This window comes from Mirounga angustirostris, unplaced genomic scaffold (genome assembly GCF_029215605.1).
Source record: "Mirounga angustirostris isolate CCGP_5_RB_7025 unplaced genomic scaffold, mMirAng1.0.hap1 SCAF_14, whole genome shotgun sequence".
Lineage (NCBI taxonomy): Eukaryota > Metazoa > Chordata > Mammalia > Carnivora > Phocidae > Mirounga > Mirounga angustirostris.
The window spans coordinates 64,079,398-64,100,439 of record NW_026991722.1 but is presented as its reverse complement, the minus strand read 5'-3'; the positions used below and the strand labels follow the sequence as shown (position 1 = coordinate 64,100,439).

Genomic DNA, 21,042 nt, shown 5'->3' with positions numbered 1-21,042 from the left:
AGGCTGATGTCCCTGCTCCATGCTATTCCCGAACAGGGCCAGACCCCTCTCATCTGGAGCTCCCCTGGCATTCATGGGGGTGGGGAGTTTGTGACACTGTAGGGGCCCCGTCATTGTTTATCTCTTGCTCCTCTCACAGCCCTCGAGCCCCTCCACTGGACCTTGTCCAGGTAGTGGTCAGGGTAGGGAGGGGCAGGGGGTGCTGGATTCTCGAGCTTCCTGGCCCAAACTGCAGGTTTGGGAGTGTGTGTAGGTGGGGGAACTAGGGTCGGGTGAGCCCCTCAGCTTCCCAGAGGGAGGGTGGAGTGCCCCTCGGGAAGCACGGGGCATCCTGCCCCTGCCTGGGATAGGCCTGTGGGCAGGCCCACCTCCTGCAGGAAATCCCACCCACCAGCTCCGCGGCCGCTGCCTGCTTAAGGTGGACCTGTGCCTTTGCAGTGCCTGGCTGCAGTGTGGACAGAACAGGCCGAGCAGCCAGGCAAAGCAGTGCAGAACCTCTGGGAGGCTGGGACCTGGTTCAAGCTCTGAAGCCCCCACAGTGAGGACCAGCAAGTCTCTGTTCCTCCAACACAGCCCCAGGGCCCTCTGCTCAGAAACCAAGACCCATCAGCACCCTCCCCAGCTGGGAATCCCTGTGGGGGGGGGGTCCTCACCCTCTTTAGCCCTAGGCACCTGCTCCTCTAATGGCCAGAATCCCTTGCTGCCCAGGAGCCACTTTCTCAGGCCATGTTGCCACAGGCCCCGGGGCTCCTTGGCCTGGAAGCCCCTCCCTGCCTGTATGTGGGCTGCTGTGAGCCATTAAAAAGACCCTGGGCTGGGGGCCAGAACTGGGGCATTAGTACAGCTGCTTGACAAAAGATCCGGTCATGGGCTTTTTCCCATAATACTCCAGTTGTAGCCTCTGCCCAGTGGGGAGCCCACGTTAGGGGGCCCAGCACAGAGTTGGGGGGCACCCTAGCACTGAGTGGCAGGCTCGGGCCACAAGAGTGAGTGAAGAGCAGACACCTCCTTACCTCTGCCCGTGGTGCCTCAGCACTGATAGCCTCAGTGCCTGGAGATGCAAGGTCCAGGGTCCTCATGAAGACTCCAGTCAAAGCATGCCCCACCCAGGACTTTGCCATTGCTCCTGCCCTTCTGCAACCCAGCACTGGGACCACAGGCCCCTGGAAGCCTCTAGATGCCAGCCTGCCCATGGGGAGCCTTCCCACAGGCTCCCAAATGGTGACTCAGGCCCACGTCTGACTCCAGGTCTGTGTAGGGGCACTAGGACAGCTGAGAGCTGTAGAGTGAGTGCCAAGCACTGGTCAATGAAAGGAGTGCTTGGTGCCTCCTTGGTGAGGTCCCTGCAGACTTCCTGGGCAGAGGAGAGTCCTGGGTTGGGGGAGGGGAGAAGAACAGGGGGAGACCCAGTGAGGCCTCCGGCCCAGGAGTCCTCCCCCCACTTAAGAGTTAAGATCCCTGGGAAAAGGAAAGCAGAGCAGAAAGCTTGCCCAATGGACTGACCTGGAACAGAAAGGTGTATCATCTCACTTCTCACTCCATCCGCAATACCATCAGCACCTGTTATGGCTCACCATTGCCTCTGTGCCACAGGGAGGAACCCACCTGAAAACACACTGGCTGAGGGGTATGGGAGATGCCCCTCTGGCATCCCTGCTCATCCCAGTGGGACTGAATGTCAGGACTGCACGTCTCCCTTTCTGCACCATTCTGCAGTGTCAGCAAGCCACCTGTAATGCAGCCTGGTCACAGCACAGCTCTGTTCCCCAGCCATCTTGAGGGGCCTACCCGGCTGTCAGGGTTTTCCCCCCTTGGAGACAACTCATCACCCAAGAGGAAAGAAGTCAGTCTGGGGTTTCACATCAAGTGGGATTTACCTTGTATTTGAGCCCAAAGCAAAAACAACGTTCAACCATTCTGTACTAAGTAAAAGGGGTGTCTGACTGTCCTTCCCTAAAGGATCAAGCCTGAGCCAACCTTTCATATGTTGATGCATCCAACGGAGGCCCACGGGGAAGCAACACCTGTCCTTTACGTCAAAATTCCAATTCATCAGGATGGGCAAGGTACACAAGCTTCAATGTCCCTCCTTGGTGGGAAGGGCCTCTGTGCCAACACTGATTTCAAGAGCACCCAGACCTGTGCCCTAGAGGCCTAAGGCTGCCAGGACACAGCAATGCTGGCCAGTGAGGTCTTAGGTTTGGTTTAAAAAAAAAAAAAAAGAGCAGCATCCTTTGGAGGTGCTTCCCCCAGAGAGAACAAGGACCCGAGGTTTGGAACCAGACACAGGTCACAGGACACACACAGAGCACACTGGGAGGTCGGACAGAGCAGGATCCAGCTGGTCAACTCTGGCCACACTGTAAAGTGCCTCCAGCAGGTGTTAATGGCCAACAGCCGAGTGATCCAGTAATCCACTCCAGGGCCGGGTCCAAACTTGCTCCTCCCCCGCTGGAGGGCAGTATGGCCACACTCCGCAGCCCCGTTGGCCTCCCAGGACACACATTACCACGTGTGACCATGTGCTTTGAAAAGCCTGCTGGTGCACCAAAAACCCTTCTCCCCGATTTAGGACAACATTCAGACACAATTTGTTTTACAAGAGGAACCCCCAAATGGCACCCATTTGCATTCGAAAGCGTCCCTTTATATTTAAAGCTATAGCAGATGTCCACAATTCCACCCAGATGCAGATGCCACGAGCGAGCGGGTAGGGCAGTTTTCTCTGAGGGTGGCAGCGGGGTATCCAAGGAGGGCTGTGGGGCCAAGCACCCCCTCACACATTGCACCAGACTGGACAAGTGTGCCAGGGGACCGGCCTTTCCCTCCGCCAGGGCAGAGGGCCAACCAAACGCAGCCTTGGCCAAAGCCTGGAAACCTACTTGGCCTTCCTGTGTGAAAAGCCAGGGCACTCTGGTGGTCTTCCTTTCCCTCCCCCAGGCCCCCCCAACCCCGAGGCAAAAAACAGCAAGACACAACCAAAGCCTACCTACTCCTTGCCATAAGGCAGAAGCACGTGGCCGCCCCACCTCAGACACAGCACAGCCCCAGGGGCCAACAGCAGCCCCCAGGCCAAGGCTAAGCCAGTGGCAGCACGTGGGCCCCACAGCGCTGCCCCAACAGCCCGGAGCCAGCAGGCACCCACACTGCTCCCAGGACAGGGCCGGCGCATACACGGTCCTGCCCTCCATGCAGGTTTCGAATGTGTCGTTTATTCACTATTTTTGATGACTATAAATAAGTGTTTCCACTATGGAAAAGAAAGTGAGCACAGTACATTTTCATGACTGGGGAATGAATTTTCTGAAGTCTTCTTCAATAGGGCAAAAACTTAGAAAAAAACAACCTGAATGTTGGAATTCAGTTCTTTATATAAAGTCCCTTGTAAAAACAAAACAGAATAAAAACAAACTGAAAAGAAGGGGCAGGGCAAAATTTAAAAAAAGAAAAAGGAGGAAAAGAACGGAAGGAAGAGAAGTCAAGGGGAGGTGGCTTATTGCTCCTCCTCCGCTCCAGCCTTGCTCTCGGTGTCTTCCGACTCCTTGCTCTCCTCCTTCACGGAGAGAGCTTCTAGCTTCTCAGTCACCTTCTCGGCATCGTCGTTTTTGCCCGACCCTGCTGAGACATAGGGGGACGCAGTAAGAAAACCGGGAAGTGCCGCTCTCTGCAGCCCATCCACCTCCTGTGGCCCTGGGCCAAGGCCGCAGGACAGGACAGGCCGCTTCACCACATGCCGGCCAAGCCAGCCTCCAGGGGCACACAAACGAGTTAAGAGCTCATGCCTGGGACGGGAGTCAGGGAGCTCAGTTAGGTCAGGTCCCTTACTAGGGCAGCCATCGTCGGGGCCCAAGCAAGCAGGTGACTGCAAGGACCTCTTGAGGCCCCTTCGGCCGTGGACTCTAGCCAGATGTCGTTACGTGACCACCTGGCTGGGTGCTGTGAGGCCAGGCCAGGGAGCATGTGCTTGGGGCCTTGATGGCCAGCTCACTCCCCAAGAAGTACCCTGTGTCTCCAGACGGCTGTATCACCCTTGACAGGTTGAGGTGGTCACAGCACCCTGGGATGTTTCTGTGGCAGACGGAAAAAGCACCCGCCTGGGGCTGCAGCCGGATGCAGAGTGAGTCTGCAAGGAAGTCCCCTACCCATGACACCATGTCACCTTTCTTTTCTCTCTCCTCGATCTCTTTCCTGCATTCTTCAAACTTTGTTTTGAATTTCTGTGCATCTGTGGAAAGAAGAGACTTCCTAAGATCCCTGAGCAGTGAAGGGGACACGTCCCGGAGGGTCTGAAGAGTCAAGATTCACAAATGGCTCATCCCATGGCCAATTTGGACTTAAGGATACAGCCCTGGGCTCACTCTTACTCAGATGGAGCAGTAACTGTTTCTCGAGTCCCTCCTGAGACCGGTGGCTATGATGGGTTGTCTCCCTCCATCTGACGCTGTGACAATCTGGGCAGAGCAGTACATGGTACTGGCAGCCGTGCACAACCAAGGGCAGAGGCCTCCCTGCCAGGCACGTCAGAGCAGCTGCTAGACGAGGCCCACTGGGCACTTCTGACAACCGGGGCTGGAAAGGGACAGGCCTGCCCCGGGGTAGACTGAATGCCCAGACCCCTTTGAGGTTAAAAGGGAAAAGACCCTGCTCGTGGCCTCAAAGCCCAGATGAGGCCTCGTTGGCACATGGCTCAACTACAGGGCTTGCATCCCTCCCCCAAGGGAGCACCAGACTGCACGGTGGGACCGGTCCCTACCACACACTTCCCAGGCACAACCAGTTCTCCCTGCAAAGCCCTGTCAGACGAGTGGCCGCAGTCAGGCAGTCCCCAGGGCCCGGCACCCTTCTGCTTACTTTCAGCATTTAGGAAGCGGATGGCCAGCAGCTCTGGCTTGGGGCACTCGTCGGCAAAGTCAGCATGGGTGTTCCAGACCCAGGCACGGTCACTGCCCGCATTCGGCTTCAGTTCCATCATCGGCGTGACTGGGGAAGAGGAGCCAAGTGAGAGTCCTGTCAACTGCGGCGAGGCCACCCCGCCACAAAAGGCCTGGTTGCCAACGCAAGGTCCCACTTTGGGGTCCACCAACCAGGCCTAAACGAAGTCCCGTGGGACAGGGATCTTAAACATGTTTCTTTGCAAATACCTCGTGTTCACTTAAAACCAAGACTGTCCTAAATCTGGAAACAGGGTGACCTGCTCCCTGACCCGAGAACACCTCAGCAAGCGTTCTCCAATTCCACTGGAACAAGGGCTCCAACACCAACAGAGCCACTCATACCTAGCCCTTCCTGTGGAGCACCTATCACGTGGCTGTGTCCACGCTCAGTCACACCATCAGAGACCTGGCCCATCGGGAGGTGGGGGACAGAAACCATAAGCAGGGTGACCCCCCCAGGAGGGCATGGAGTCGGACCAGGGCAACCACTCTGACATTGTCCAGGGACTTGGGGGACGAGGCCACCAGAAGTGGACACCGTGGGGCTTGTGATATACATCATGGAAGACAAAGCTATGACCTGGAATAAGCACAGGTACCCGAGGGTCCTCAGGCTTTGCGCAGCCCCAGTGGCGGAAAAGGGAGAAAGACTGCGCAAAGAACAAGAGCACCCCCAATGCCGCACCTTTTCCCTGGCAAAGGTCTCCAGGGATGTGGGCCGGCCCACGCCCAGCCCCAAGCACACGTGACCGTCTGAGCCGGGACCAGTCACACCATCCTCATGGAGACACGTGGCAAGCCCTCAAGCTGTACAGAGCACAGAGGCACGGCTGCCGCCTCCCGCCACCACCCGCCTGACGCCTCACGGGCTCTACGGTATGTACCAGGCCCGGAAGCCACCTACAACTTGGAAACAACCCAGTGACCTGACAAGGCTCTGGAAGAAGCACAGGGTGTCAGGAAAACCCCTGCGGAGTGATTCAAATTGGAGTGGAGGCCAAGGGCCAGGGAAGACAGGTGGGGGTGGTGGGGTTCACGAGAGGATATCTAAGCGGCCCCCTAAGGAAGGGCATGAAAGGGGCGCCTGGGTGGCTCAGTCGGTTAAGCATCTGCCTTCGGCTCAGGTCATGATCTCGGGGCCCTGGGACTGAGCCCTACATCGGGCTCCCTCCTCAGCGGGACGTCTGCTTCTCCCTCTCCCTCTGCCCCCTACTCGTGCTCACTTGCGCTCTTTCTCAAATAAATAAAATCTTATGAAAAAAAGGAAGGAGATGAAAGCCCCTCTGCACCACCCCTCAGGACCTCTGCAAACCTGCCCATCCTTCCACATCACCCTCAAGGGCTGTTCTGCTCAGGTTCCTGCCTGGTCACCCTGTGTGCCCAGATGAGGGGCCCTGCCCTGCCAGACATGCATTCTACCCAGTAACGCAGACACGGCACTGGATCAGGAATGCAGCCCAAAACACGTCTGCTTCCCAAGACACACAGCACTGCAGGACAACCCAGAAGCCAAGAGACTGTTACGGTGGGGAACTTACTGTTGCCCCTCCACAGACCAGGCCTGAGGGGGCTTTTCCCAGACTCTACCCCCACCCCCACCATGTTAAGCCCAAGGATGGTGCATCACACCTGTCCAAAGGCCTCAGCTTGTCACTACCTGTTCAGTCTCACAGGCACAAGGACAGGTAGCCACCTTCTCTCCCCACCCCTTTTCCCTTCTGTGTCTTCCTCAGGGGACACCCTGCAGGGACAAAACACACTGAAGAGTGGGAAGGCTTCCTACTGGGCACATCAAATATATATGGGAGCACACGTCCTCACAACAATGCCCAGTCCTTGGGCAGGCACCTCATGGTCCCAAGCCCACAATGGGGCTCTGTGTCCACTCCGTCACGTCCTATCTGCCTGGACTCCACACCCCGTATGCCAGAAGTTTCTCTGAAAGTCTGCTCCGAGTTCAGAGCACGTGGGAACACCTCAGTCCCTACTTTAAGTTCAGAAAACACCACGAATATGCACCCATGTCACAATGCACTCCCAGGCTCCCAGTGCAGCACTGAAGGCAACCTGCCCAAAGACCTGAAGCATCCTCGTGTGGGACTCAGCGTGAAAACACAGTCCCCAGAGGCCACCTACTATAATGGTTGGCGCATATCTTCAGGGTCTTGTCCCTCCTCATGAGGAGGCGGATGGTCCCTTTCTCCTTATGCTTCAGAAGCTTGACGTCACCAGTGCCTCGTTCCTTCCATTCTGGGAGATCATTCTCTGAAGCGAATCGGAATAGCTTTGCCCGCCTTCAAAAAAAGCCATTAAGAGAGAGCTTAGATGGGCAAAGAGGGAAATAAGTAGTCAAACATTGGCTTGGAAAGAACACTTGTTTTCTGTGCACTGAACAAATAGTTGTATCTGGTGTCTCCATAGACGCCCTTTCCTTTCTTTGCACTTTGAGGACTATTAGTCCAAAAATTACCAAAAGAGCAAAACAACAATTTCAAGTTATGAAATGAAAAAGAAAAGAGATTTCCAACAGAAAAGCCCAACTTCTCAGCAAAGATACCGCCCTGAGTACGCTGGGCTTGCCCGTCATCACAGTGCAGGGGAGCCCCTGGTGTCCCATAGGGCCACAGGGGTAGCTTGGAAGCAGATGGAGGTCAAGGACCCCTGCCCTCCAAAGGGCCAGCCCTTCCCTCTGCTGTGAGATGCCCCCTTTGCTTCCCTGGCCCCCCAACCCAAAGAGGGGGCTGCAGACCTCTGCTCAGGCCGCCAGGCTCTGGCCCAACACCCTGCCTTCCTGCCCAGAACAGCACCTCACATTGGGCCCAGCCAAGGCCCCCACCCAGGCCCACATGGTGAGCCCAGCAGTCCTGCCTTTAGGACTTTAGGCTGATGTCCTCCATTCCCTTCCCCACCCGACCCAAGCCCTGCTGGTCCATTTTCTGCACAACACTCTGCTCTCTCCCCCAAGCTCAATTCTGTTAAGGGAGACAGTGCCCTCACAAGGATGCCACCAAAGCTTTCACCTGGAGCTCAAGGGCCCAGACGCAAAGGCCTGACCTGCTGGCCTCACTTCCCTCAGGAAGGGCCTGTGTCCAGGATCACCAAAAGTTCTCAGCCGCGTGCGCGTGCGTGTGTGTGTCAGCAACAGCACCAGCAGTAGTCCCCACTCCTGGGAAGAACCAGTCCTTGGCTATTGCACCATTTCTGGGCAAAGCAGAGATGTGAAGAACCAGGGTCTTCAGGGACACGCCCACCACTCTCGGAGACCAAAAGGTTGTATGTGACTCTCCCTCCCCAGACCTTTGGGAGTGGTGGGAAGGGGCTGGTCTCCCCAGTCTGCCTTCCTTAGAGGGAGGGGTCACTGTTCCTGCCCGACCCCCCACCCCAGGAAAGCACTCAAACCCTCAGCTGGCTTCTTGGCTAGAATCTGAAGGGGTGTGGGGGAACTCCACAAGCTTGGACAGGAAAAACACTTCAGCCTATTTCCATTAACTTGTAACAGAGCCTAGTGTTTCCTGTGATTCTGAGTATAGGCAACAGGTCAGTCTCGGCAGCACTGATTTTGTCACAAACATCTCAACACATGGCTGGTGCCAGCACTACTTAAAAATGTCCCTTGCCATTGTAGCTTCTCACTGAAGGTGTCAAAACACATGCGTAGAATAATTCTTAGAAAGTAATCTTGGTAAGCATAACACCACCCCCTTTCACTTATAATTCCAGGTGTTATTTTGTGCATTAAAAACACTGAATTGGGAGCTTACAAACTTCAAGATGCCAGTCTACAGTACAAAATAATAATAATAATAATAATAGTAGAGACTCCCTGTTCAACCAGAGGAAGGGTGCCATGGGAGTCTTAGAGGTAACAAAGAGGTAACAAGCCTGTAAGGCGGCAAGGACGGGGGCTGTGGAGATGCACATTTGTGGACAGAGCAGCAGGGACAGGACACCAGGGAGCACCTGTGCTCTCCACAGCACTGGCCACCAGAAGCAGGGGCACCCAGGGAAGAGGTAACCAATGAATGGATTCTAACAGCAGCCTTAATTTCCATGTAGGATTAGTCGTCACACAATTCCAAGCCCTTTCTTTAGCCTCAGTCCAATTAAAAGTCAGGCCAAGACCTTGACACCCATAAAAACCGTACTTCCATCTTACACTAAAGATTCCTATGTCTGGAGCAACATGAGCTTACTTACATTTTAAAAAGTTCTTCTTCATCTTCTTCCAGCGTTTTAATTTCCTGCTCGGGAAGAGAAACTATAGGCTCAAACTGGGGATCGTGGTTGGACTCATCTGCATTCTCAGTGGAGGTGTCATGGTCCTCATGGGTGTCCTGTGGATTGAGGTGCAGAGAGGTGACTCTGCTGGCCCTAGAGCCTGGTCCCCACCCAGAGCTCAACAGTGCCTACAGTGGGCAATCCCTCCTAGTGAAAAGCCTTATCCCAAAGCAAGAGATTAAGCCCACAGTCTTTCACACAAAGAAAGGTTTGCACCCACATTCAGAGTGCAGTAAGATGCTAAACTTCAGCACCCTCCCCAGATGCATCAATCACATGTGTGGACAGTCGGACTGGGGCCCCTAAAGTTGGGCCCCCTACTGGCCAAAGAGACACTGCCTCACCACTTTGCACCTCAGTTTCCTCACCTGTAAAATGCTGATAATGACAATGCTAAGTGAAGATTAAAAGACATACTGACGGAAGAGAGCCTCAAGAAGAGTGCCACCCTTTAATCAAAAAGCAACCCTTTGAATTTCTACTGGTTGAAAAAAAATCAGTGCTCTTGTTTAGTAGAAGGCAAAAATGTTACTACACAACTGTTAGTATTTACATGGAATTCACAGTTCCGTCAGCAATTTTATCTTACATCAGAAAGCTGATGCGTCGACAGAAATCGTACAAAAAAGAGCCATAAAATTCTGACCCAGTTTAGAAAACTACAGGGCACAAAGGATCATATTTTAGGTTCAAGTCTTACAAAACACGTAGTCTGGTGATCTGTAGTCCATAAAAAACTAGGAAACTTCACTACCAAACTCGAGCCAAAACAGAACATATATAAGGCTTCGTTGCCTTCCTTGGTTGGACAGCACTGCTGCTCCGCCGAGGCCAGCTCAACCCGAGCAGATGTCCCGCAGTCAACAAAGCCGCCCCCACCCTGGGTCGGTGCGGCCACGACCCGACCACCCGGCTGGAATGCGAGCTTCCGCGACAGAGGCCTGTGGCGGTTCAAGACATGAGAACAGAATGAATGAAGTGCTGCGTAGGCGACGGCAGGAAGGGACGCACGGTTTTGGTGGGAAGCCTGCAAGTGGGCCGAGCCGGAGGAAACCGGCCACCCGCCCCTCGTCTCAGGCGAGCAGCGAAGTGAACTAGAGACCAAGAAGCCTGGGCGGCGGGCCGCCCCACGCCCGGATGGAGCTCCCGGCCCCACCTGGGACCGCCCCAAGGTCACGCGGGCGCCCCGCAGCCCCCAAGCCCGCGCTCCCCCAGGCATCGCGAGCCACGGCCCCGAAGGCCCCAGGCCGCGCTCCCCAAAGCTCCAACCACGCGCCACTGAGGCCCCGCAGGCACCGAGCCCACAAGCCAGCGGGGGTTGGCGGCGGCGGCGCGGGCCGCCCACGTGGCCGCCGATAGCGGCCTCGGCCTCCCGGCCCCCACCCAGTCCCCGCCCGGGCCCTGCCGCACCTTGGCGGCCGCCATGGGGGCGCGGCGGCGGCGGCGGCGGCGGCTCGGTTGGCTCGGTCGTCGCTGGCTCCGCGGCCTCTCGGCGGCTGGTCGTAGCTCCTCTCCTCCGCGTCTGGCGCCGGCGCCTCCCGCCCTCCCGCTCTTCCCTCCGCCCCGCGACCCGAACCCCGACCCCTGACCCCGGCGGCGGGAAACGCGACGCGATTCAAAACCAGTGCAGCTTTATTGGCTCACACTGCGGACACTCTCATTGTCCAGCCCGCCCCGCGCTTCCCGCCAAAACGCCCGCGGCGCATGCCCGACCCGCCCGGCAGCCAGGGGAGCGTGCCCTCCCGGCGGCCCTCGCGCGCACTTCCGCCCCGCGACGGCGCGCTCCCCCTCGGGCTCTCGAAGGGACAGGGGATCGGAGCTGGCGCGTTGTGATGACGTCACCGGAAGCCAGGATGATAGAGACGCGCTGCCTCGGCTGCACGCGCTGGCTGACGGGAGAGTGGCCAGCTAGGCGAGCGGCCGGCGCGGGCCCCTGGCGGGCGGGCGGCGTACCCCATGCCCGAGACCCGAACCTGAGCACCGAGGGTTCGAGTCCCGCCCCCGCCCGGGGCGGAGCCGGCGAGCGGCCTCGCGGCGTTGCAGCCGCCCTCTGAGCGCCTGCCTCCCTTGTGCCAGGCCCAGGACGGGGCGGTGGAGGCGGTCCTCGTGGGTGTCCCCAGTCCGGGCAGCGGACGGACCAGACGATGAGTGACAAGCTCGACAACGAAGTAAAGTGAAGGGAGATCCTGATGGGAGACGGAGGAGATGGAGGAGGGGGGGGATAGGGGGAGATGGAGGTGGGGTAGGTAACCGCTAGGAGAAAACGTGGGATATGGGAGAGGGGAAAAGAGGCTGGGCGTAGGGTGCACTAATGGAGGTCGGGTGTGGGACAAGGGGAGCTGGACCGTTCAGGTTCTAGGGTCCAGCCCTCAGCCCAGCCCTTGTCTGTCTCCACACAGGGCCCTGTGCCCATGGAGAGCTGCGGCCAAGACAGCAGCAGTGCCCAGGGTAGCCCTGCAGCCCTAGCCCCCCAGGAGGAAGACAAGGAGGAGGAAGGGGGGGCTGGGGCGGCTGCAGAGTCCGTGCCTCAGCCTGGGCTCTACAGCTACATCAGGGACGACCTGTTTACCTCGGAGATCTTCAAGTTGGAGCTGCAGAACGTGCCCCGCCATGCCAGCTTCAGTGATGTCCGCCGCTTCCTGGGCCGCTTTGGCCTGCAGCCTCATAAGACCAAACTCTTTGGGCAACCTCCCTGCGCCTTTGTGACATTCCGCAGTGCTGCTGAGCGGGACAAGGCTTTGCGTGTGCTGCACGGTGCCCTCTGGAAGGGCCGCCCACTCAGCGTGCGCCTGGCCAGGCCCAAGGCTGATCCTATGGCCAGGAAGAGGCGGCGTGAGGATGAGGGTGAGCCGACGGCCACATGCATTGCAGATGTAGTGACACCTCTTTGGACCGTGCCCTATGCTGAGCAGCTGGAGCGGAAGCGGCTGGAGTGTGAGCAGGTGCTACAGAAGCTCGCCAAGTGAGTGTGGGTGCAGATCACCCCCTTGGCCCCAGAGCTCTGCTCGTTTCTATGTTTGTTCAGCCCATCTTGTGCCCTGTACAGACATCCTGAGGGTCTGCACAGTCTTTTGGGTAGTTAGCCAGTAAGATCCACGTATAATCAGCGTGGATAGTGAGGTCCTGAGGGAGGGGCCCGGGCACCTGGGCATTTGGAGAATGGCTGGGGATGGTTGCAGGGGAAGCGGACTGAGTCCAACCTTGGCCCCACCTCATCCTGCAGGGAAATTGGGAGCACCAACCGCGCCCTGCTGCCCTGGCTACTCTCGCAGAGACACAAGCACAACAAGGCCTGCTGCCCGCTGGAGGGGGTTAGGCCATCACCCCAGCAGGTCAGGCCCGGCTGGTGTGGCCAGAAACTCATCTTATGTTCTTAAAGGAGCTCTTCTCACTTATCTCTTATCTCTACCATCCTTTTTCCTGCTTTGCATTTACTTCTGGTATTCATCGTGTGACTGTTACTTGTGGACCGCCATCCCTGGACGGCCAGGGTAAGGTCAGGCATGTCTCTCTGCCTCCCTGCAGACCGAGTATCGTAATAAGTGTGAGTTTCTGGTCGGCGTTGGGGTGGACGGGGAGGACAACACAGTCGGCTGTCGGCTTGGCAAGTACAAGGGCGGGACGTGTGCTGTGGCAGCCCCCTTTGACACCGTGCACATCCCTGGGGCCACCAAGCAGGTGGTGAAGGCCTTCCAGGAGTTCATCCGGTGAGGGCTTATGGCTGGGCTGGGGGCCCTGAGAAGTTCTGAGGTGGTCTGGGAGCAGAGGATCTGCCTGGGGGGATTCTGGGATTGTGATCTGGCAGGTGCGGCTGGAAGAGCGAGCAGGGATGCTGCTCACCCAGTCATGGTTGGCAGATGTTGGGGGACTCAGGACCACTCATGGCTTCCACAGGTCCACTCCATATCCGGCGTACAATCCGGAGACGTACTCAGGCCACTGGAAGCAGCTGACTGTGCGCACCAGCCGCCGTGGCCAAGCCATGGCCATTGTCTACTTCCACCCCCAGGTCTTAGGCGGGGTGGCTCTCCTGGGGGAGGGTGTCTGGGCCACAGTGAGCTGTGACGCAGCCTTACAAGGCCTTTTCTGCTGCCTACCCAGAAACTGGGCCCTGAGGAACTGGCTGGGCTGAAGGCCTCCTTGGCGCAGCACTTCATGGCGGGGCCAGGCAAGGCCACTGGGGTGACCTGCCTCTACTTTGTAGAGGAGGGACAGCGGTGAGGAGCCTGGGTAGGGGTGGGGCGGGTCCCTGCAAGGGCTGGTGACACTGATGGACTTAACCCTACCACCCACAGAAAGACTCCCAGCCAGGAGGGCCTGCCCCTGGAGCACGTGGCTGGAGACCGGTGCATCCACGAGGACCTGCTGGGGTTGACTTTCCGGATCTCTCCTCACGCCTTCTTCCAGGTAGCCCCAAATTTTGGGGGATCACAAGGACACACGGAGGGAGGCCTGACGTAATGTCAGGATGTGATGGGGACAGTGGGCTAGGGCAGTGATAAGGGATTAGCCTGGGGAGAACGTCCAGGCAGGAGAGCCACAAGCACTGTAAGGTAGGAAAAAGATCATTTGCCATTAGATTTTCTGACAACCCTTCGGGAAAAGGGCCCTCTGAGGGGTAGGAACAGGAGTTGGGGTGATGCCAGGGTTCTGGTGTGAGCTCTGGCACTCAGAAAAGAGGTGAGGTGTGGGGTATCAGCATCAAGTTGCTTTTCAAAGCCAGCAGACTGGGCGAAGTTGCCGGGCATGATGGGATTGAGGGTCAGTCCAAGGACTGGGCCTCTGGCACTCAGATGGCTAGATGGGGGGAGGGGTGGGGTCTGGAGACCTGGGAAGAGGGTGAGTGACCCAGGGATGGGGCCATGGAGGCCCCCAGGCAGAAGTGCCCAGGGATGCAAGTGCTTGGGGGTGCGGAGGTCAGCGTGGGCAGGGAGGCTCCGCTGACCTCCTGGATGCTGCTGGCCTGCTCTCCAGGTAAACACTCTGGCGGCCGAAGTGCTCTACACCGTCATCCAGGACTGGGCCCAGCTGGACACAGGGAGCACAGTGCTGGATGTGTGCTGTGGCACTGGCACCATCGGCCTGGCGCTGGCCCCGGTGAGCCCTCCTGCCCCGCCTGACAACCCCACCCATGTCGTCACCTGCCTCGTGACCCCCAGTGGGCCCCCCCCCACCTATTCCGGATCCTCTTTCACTCCCCAAATGCCTCCTGCCGTGGCCCTCGCTGAGGGGGTGGGGATGGGACAGGGCGCCACGACTGTCCTCTCCTGACTTCAGAGGGTGAAGAGAGTCGTGGGGATTGAGCTGTGCCAGGAGGCCGTGGAAGATGCCCGGGTGAACGCCCGAAACAATGGTGAGAACCAGTGCTCCATACAGCGGGTGGGCGACAGATGCTCCTGCTGCATACCCCAGCACCGCCCCTGGGGCCCACCAGGTGGTTCTTAGGGCCCATGGTGGGGTGAGGGGCAGAGGGTACAGGAGGGCTCCGACTGTGTGCCCAGGACGCTGGAGCTGGGTAAGGGTGAGCAAGCTCCTTAGCCAGAAGGCTTTCCCGAGACACCTCTGGCCTGGGACTTCAAGATACCAAGCAGACCCTGTGGGGAGAGCGTGTCCTGGGTCCCCTGTGACAGGGCTATGGTTCCATGTCCAGAGTTGAGCAATGTGGAGTTCCACTGTGGGAGAGCCGAGGACCTGGTGCCCGCTTTGGTGAGCAGACTAGCCTCCCAGCAGCTCGTTGCTATCCTGGACCCACCCCGTGCTGGCCTGCGTAAGTGGCCTCCATCTGGGAGGTGTCATGGGGAAGGGGGGGGGCAGGGATGTCTGGGTGGCACACCAGACTGCGCCTCAGGCCTGATGCCCATCCCGTTTGAAACTCCTCAGATTCCAAAGTGATTCTGGCAGTCCGAAAAGCTGAGAACCTCAAGCGGCTCCTGTATGTCTCTTGCAACCCCCGGGCAGCCATGGGCAACTTTGTAGAGTGAGTGTGAGGTGGGGGGCCTGGGGTGGCCCCAGGACAGGGTGGACTGGGGACCTGGTGGACCCATGTGGCTGACCCTGACGTTCCTTTTCCACCACAGCCTCTGCAGGGCCCCATCTAACCGGGTGAAGGGCAGCCCCTTCCGGCCTGTTAAGGCTGTGGCTGTGGACCTGTTCCCGCAAACCCCGCATTGTGAGATGCTCCTCCTGTTTGAGAGGGTGGAGCACCCCAATGGCGCAGGGGCCCTGGCACCCCAGGACCCTCTAGCCCAGTCCCCACCAGAGCCCCCAGAGGATACCTTACAAGAAACCGGGGCTGCTGCCTCTTGCTAGGTCCCTGGAGGACTGGAAACTTGCCCTTTCAGAATGGGGCCATCTTCATCACCCGGGCAGCAGCCGGGGGGTTCCCCAAGTCCTTGCCTTGCCTCGCCTCAGGACGCTCAGGCAGCACCTAGAGGGCACAAGACTTGGCTGACCCACTCAAGGTCCATCTGTCTCTGTGACCCTAGGCTCCTGTAGCGTGTCCCCTACCACTCCCCGCCACACCTCCAGTTCTTTTTGGGTTAGCTGGGATATAGTGCTAGAATAAATAGTTGCTGAACTACAGCTGTTATTGTGATGAAATCATTAGCACACGGGGCTCCCTTCTGCCCCCCCACTGCAGGTGGGGGGGGCAAGGTCAACGGGGCACCTTGAACAGCCTAAGTCTGAGCCTCCACCTCCCGCTAGCACACTGCCAGCCCCTCTGCACGGCTGCAAGTCACAGCAGTGTGCTGACAGCATCAGCTTTTATGCTTAACCCCAGGGGAGCAGAGATGGGGCTCTCCTGGCCCAGGGCCAGCTGTACATGTGGGGTAGAACACATGGTGAGGGGCCGTCTCCTGCAGGTAGGCCCGGTGGTCTGTCCCGTTCTCCCTGCGCCTCCTGAGGTGAGGTTCCATCCCCACCCTATCCATCCCCACCCTAGCCCTGAAGGGAAGCCACTGGAGCTGGGAGCCAGGATGGAACACTGCCCAGCTACCGAAGGAGCGGTGTGACCAGGCAAAAAGGTCTCCGCCCCCGGGGGGGGGCGACTGAAGGGGGCGTTCTGGCCAGTTGAGGGTCCACAAGCCCCATAGCCTCACAGGGTTAGAAGAAAGAAACACCAGCCATTCCCTTTGGGGACAGTTTTGCTTTATGCGTTCAGTCAAGGCTCACCCTCACAGCCATAGTTCAGCCGCCGCCTGGAAGGTACGTGACAGCCAGTGGCCACGTGGAGGTGGCATCAGCACAGGCTCCCCCTGCCCTCCGCCCCCAGGGCATGGCTGAGCGCACACAACACTCACACCCACACGGACACAGGAAGGACACGGGGAGGCTGCAGCAAGGCTCGCAGCCTCTAGTTAACATGTGTGCACGAAGCTTTGGTTCACAATGGCGCATCTGGCTGTTCTGAGGGCCAACAGTCATAGTCAAATGATTATTCACAGCTGCAGACAGAAGGCAAGACAGAAGCAAGTGTCTAATTACAGCAACTTGATTTGAGGGTTTTTATAAAGGTCAACACAGAAGCTAACCTCAGTCACATAGGTGGTAAGGGAGAGATACACTGTGGGTGGCACACAAGACCAGCATTCTGGATTCCTGAAAACAAATGCCATCATTTGCGTGCTGGTGCTCACGGGGGATGTGATGGAGAACGGGCGCAGCCGTGGACAATGCAGCCCAGCGGTGGGCCCCTGCAGCCGACCGTGTACCGTGAGCACATGGCACCCTGAACAGGCCCTAGGCACAGGAAGCGGATGGCCACCGCGACCTTGCACGTGGGGACAACCCAGGGCCCCAAGCATACCCACGTCCCCTGTGGCTCAGGGCAAGGACACACCTACCCCTGCACCTATCTGTAGGAGCCACTTGGAGAGCACTGCCTGCTGGTCAAAGGAACAGGCGGCCGTGAGGCCTGGCTGCGCAGGGCAGGTGCCTCTGAAATCCAGTGCAGCCATCGTCACAGGCAAGACCGCCGCCCTCCACATGCTTGTGCCAGCTCTGGAGAGGAGCGTCACTTTGTGACCACGGATGGACTACACGAACGGTCCTGGTTTCCTCTTCTAAAATCCTCGTGCTAAAAGGCTTCACTTGTTTATATCTGCTACGTGATTCCAAAATCTACCTTCTACTCTCACTGTAAAAGTTTCTTCCCAAATGCTAAAATATCATAAAAGCTTTAAAAATTGATGGGTGGACAGATGGACTTGACTGTGCAAAAATCTTTAGTAAAAAGTTGCCAGAGGCCAGTGAAGGTAAGGGGCCTCGGTGTCTAAGAAGGCATGATTTTAGGACATTAAGACTTACTCAGAAAAAATGGACCACACGCCAGCCCAGGGCCCGGACAACAAGCCAGGCGGAGACCAGCTGACTTCACACTCACACTGGCAACATGTTTCAAGGACTGAAAAGAATCACCTTGAGGGCTTGCCTGCAATTTCTGAAAAAGTTGATTCTAAAATTGTGTTTATTTTAAGCCAAAAAGGTCTGAAATACTCCTTCCTATTATAACCTTTTCAGAGAAAAAGGGAAAACACAAGAGGCAGGGGAGGGGGTGCCAGCGCACACCTTCTGACCAGACCTCTGCAGTGGGCTGCGGGAGCCTGGGGCACAGGGCACCACAGGACTCAGCCACCACGTTCTCAGTCTGTCACTTCTTGTCCGTGCATGTTACATACTGACACTCAGGAAAACCTTCATCAAACCAGTCTGCAGCAAGTCCCCAGAGGCAGAGGTCATCCACAGCTATTGCCAAGTTCTTGGTTCCCACCCATGTGGGCAAGCTGAGTCCATCCTTGAACACGTCCACTCAGACCTGTGGGCGGCCCCCAACGAAGAGCTGCGTGGCCCTGCTGTCCCTGTGCACCAGAGCCCCACCCCTCTGGCCCCGGCCTCAGATGCCTGGCCGCAGGGGAGGAACTCCGATCAGAGGCCCCGAGGCTGCAGAGTGAGCGGTGCGTGGTGTCCCTGGCAGCAGAGCTGGCAGTCCCCGCGCCTGCCCCTGCTGCCTCCCTCACACGTCCACAGTGCACAGGGGCTCGCCGCCAGGCTGGGCAGACGCCACAATAGACATCTTGGGCTTCTTCCGAGTCTCCTCCTGGAAGAACAACAAAGGTCAGGGATGCCAACGATGTGGGAACACATGGCCCAGCCCAACCTCCGGCAAGAGGCGCCCAAGGCGGGGGGTGCGGGGGAGGCGGGAGAGAGGGGAACGGTGAGCTCAGCACACTGGTGCCAGGTAGCCTCTGGAGTAGGAGGGCACCAGCCCTGGGGGGCCTGAGGAGTGGGCCGGATAGGGGGCTGGCTGGGTCTGCCTGGATGCCATCTCAGAGTACTGCGTGCTGGTGCTTCCCTGGCAATCACAACACACCCAGAAGTGAAAGGCCAAGGAAGTTACAGCCACCAGGGACAAGCCACATGGGTGGGTCTCTCTCCCCGCTCCAACTTGAGGGCAGAAGTGAGGCATCTCCTGGGCCAGAAAAGCCAAATAAAACCTTCTCGGGGTTTTATACAGGCCCGGGCAAAGACCACAGCTGAAAAAGGTCCTAAAGCCTCGAAGCCCCTCAGGCGGGTAGCTTCAGGAAGCTTCACCAGGACCGAGCCTTACCCGGGTCAAATTGTCCTGTGAGCAATGCTCCTCTCTCACAGAAATGCCAAGGGCCTGAAGAAGAGGTCCATGATGGCGGTCTGTCACCCACATGACCCTGAGTAAGGGAGACCTCGCAGGTGCACTGTACCGGCCTTCAAACAGCTGGTACTGGGTGGAAACACCCAGAAGCCAGGCCCTTCACAGCTGTAGGCCAGGGCTGAGAGCTCTATAATATAACTAAAAAATGTAATTTGATGCAAGTGTCATGAATGCTGAAACACAAAGAAAAGGAGATCTACTCTGGAAGTTTTGAGGACTCACTGGGAAGAGGGAGCACTACACAGGCATCAGGAGCCAGGGATGGGTTCCTGCGGGCTGACTTTACCCCCACAGCTACCAGTTTGACCTTGACTCGACACCCCTCCCCTCCCTTGAGGACAAGGGGATGAGGGAGTAGAGGGGCCATGGCCTGTAGTGCTGGCCAAGCCTGCATGCTCACCCTCTCCTCAGCCAGCCTCTTCATCTCCTCCTGCAGCTTGCTCAGGATGTGCAGGTTTGGCTTGTTCTTCTTGGCATACTGCTGCAGCTCAATCACGCTCTTATCCGAGGTCTCCTGGGGGAGCACAGTGCCTCACTCTCAGGAATGCCCGGGACAGACCTCATCGACACAGTGTGGCCAGCAGCCAGAGCTGCGTGACCCTAGACCGGCTGCCCCACCCTCAACCCACACCCGGCAGGCTGACAAAGCCACAGAGAACGTAGACCAGTCCACGGCTGCCCAGCTCACTTTCTGACCATGCCACCCCCACTTCTGCCTCGGCCCTCAGCAGGAAGAAGCTATGGCGTCTTCCCTTCATAAGGCAAGGGCACCCAGGCAACCAACTGCCTCCACTCCTGCCATCGGTGCTGAGCACTCGCACTGCCCAGACCCTCAGAACGGAATGACCAGAGCACAGCCTCAGTCAGCAGAATGGCACGCTGCCAGATGGGACATACCCTGGCACTGGGGCCCAGCTGGGAGCCCATTAGCCCTAGACACAGGGCTCTCTACATATCTGCGTGCCCTATGACCTTCAGTGCAGGACCAAGCTGTCCTGAGGCCCTTCCTGGGTGAAGAGACCATCTCTGAGGACACCTGCAGTGCCTTATACCTGTCCTCCAAAAGATGCAACCTAGTGCTGTGCCTAGACCAGACCCTCACCCTCCAACCTTGGGAGGGTTTCCACTCATGGGCCAAAGCAGGCTTTCTCTCTCTCAATCTTAGCCCAAGATGCTGCACAAAAGTAAGGCATATAAAGGTGGAAGTCAGCCTCATCTGCACTGCATCTGAGTTATATCAGCAACTCACCTTGAGGTTCCTCAAAGCACCCTATGAGCCCAGTGTCACCTCCTTCACCCCATCTTGTCATGTCCCAAACGAGCGCCTCTACAGGGATGTCACAATGACCACCCCTCCCCTTACTGGGGTGCCAATAACCCAAACTATTTCTGGAAACATCAGGGGAAAAATTAAAAACCAAAAACACCTCCCAGTATTTCCTTCCACCTCACAGCACACAAACCTAAGGGTATTGATTTAAATCTCAACAACTCAGCAAAACAGCAGAAACTAACCAGATCACATACAAGGTAAACTAGTATTCATAGCCAGGAAAAGCTGCCCTGCATCTCTTACTCTCTCTCAAGCTCCTAGGGGTCCTCAAATTAATCCAAGGGCTTCCAGCCCCATGGGGCTCAGAGCAGGGGACAACAGGGCTCAGCTCAGAAGCTTCCTCTCCACTTGGGCTGCCAGCACCACCAGCTGCACCTCCTGCTGGGCAGGCCCTTCCCACACAGCCAGTGCCAGGCCCAGGCTTCTCAGGGAGGGAGACACAGCATGAATGACCTCCCATCCCCCAAGGTCACAGACGTGGCCAGCAGAGGGCCCAAGAGGCAGCACTGAACAAGAGCAGAGCTGCCCAACTCTGTCCCGTGACAGCAGGACCCCAAACACGTGCTCCATGGTGGGGGAAGAGGATGAGAAGCATGGAGGCTGCCCTAGGCCCAGGGGGACCCAGTTACCTGTTTGACCATCTTGCTGCTTTCGCGGCCATACATGCGAAGTAAAGACCCCCAGTTCTTGACATGTGGGTGCAGCAGCTGAAGGATTTTCTGAGAGGCTAACTGTTTTCCAACTCTCTTATTCTTACCTGTGAGGAAGACGAAATGTGGAGAGGGAGTCCCTAACATCCAGCCAACACG

The 21,042-nt window shown here is 57.6% G+C and overlaps 3 protein-coding genes and 1 non-coding gene across 6 annotated transcripts in view; 1 reads left to right on the top strand and 3 right to left on the bottom strand.

The window, feature by feature from the left end:
- Positions 1-3,192: 3,192 nt before the first annotated feature.
- Positions 3,193-10,792, bottom strand: RANBP1 (RAN binding protein 1). Of its 2 annotated transcripts, none has more exons than XM_045887145.3 (6): positions 10,623-10,792; positions 9,132-9,268; positions 7,071-7,228; positions 4,852-4,980; positions 4,160-4,225; positions 3,193-3,618 (listed from the first exon to the last, which is right to left on the bottom strand). In XM_045887145.3, the coding sequence occupies exons 1-6, from the start codon at positions 10,635-10,637 to the stop codon at positions 3,494-3,496; spliced, it is 630 nt and encodes a 209-aa protein (XP_045743101.1). In that variant the 5' UTR covers positions 10,638-10,792; the 3' UTR covers positions 3,193-3,493. The 2 variants fall into 2 exon arrangements, with proteins under 2 accessions (XP_045743101.1, XP_045743102.1); XM_045887146.3 differs by having other exon boundaries at positions 3,193-3,615; positions 10,623-10,791.
- Positions 4,002-4,127, bottom strand: LOC123853342 (small nucleolar RNA SNORA77). The gene has a single exon (XR_006793115.1). It is a non-coding gene; the product is annotated as a small nucleolar RNA SNORA77 (small nucleolar RNA).
- Positions 10,793-11,053: 261 nt separating the features above from the next.
- On the top strand, positions 11,054-15,794 carry TRMT2A (tRNA methyltransferase 2 homolog A). Its single transcript, XM_045887144.3, has 12 exons — positions 11,054-11,380; positions 11,612-12,174; positions 12,436-12,544; positions 12,738-12,919; positions 13,107-13,221; positions 13,314-13,429; positions 13,508-13,619; positions 14,187-14,309; positions 14,490-14,565; positions 14,863-14,979; positions 15,093-15,189; positions 15,290-15,794. The coding sequence occupies exons 1-12, from the start codon at positions 11,357-11,359 to the stop codon at positions 15,519-15,521; spliced, it is 1,866 nt and encodes a 621-aa protein (XP_045743100.1). The 5' UTR covers positions 11,054-11,356; the 3' UTR covers positions 15,522-15,794.
- Positions 15,795-17,661: 1,867 nt separating this feature from the next.
- DGCR8 (DGCR8 microprocessor complex subunit) overlaps positions 17,662-21,042 on the bottom strand; it is a 28,192-nt gene continuing 24,811 nt past the window's right edge. The window contains exons 11-13 of one of the 2 annotated variants that reach the window (XM_045887142.3): positions 20,863-20,990; positions 19,301-19,414; positions 17,662-18,309 (exon numbers count right to left, since the gene is read on the bottom strand). In XM_045887142.3, the coding sequence (XP_045743098.2) occupies positions 18,226-18,309; positions 19,301-19,414; positions 20,863-20,990 (326 nt within the window). In that variant the 3' untranslated portion in view covers positions 17,662-18,225. The remainder of the gene's footprint in view (positions 18,310-19,300; positions 19,415-20,862; positions 20,991-21,042) is intronic. The other variant, XM_064578033.1, reaches the window with a different exon arrangement.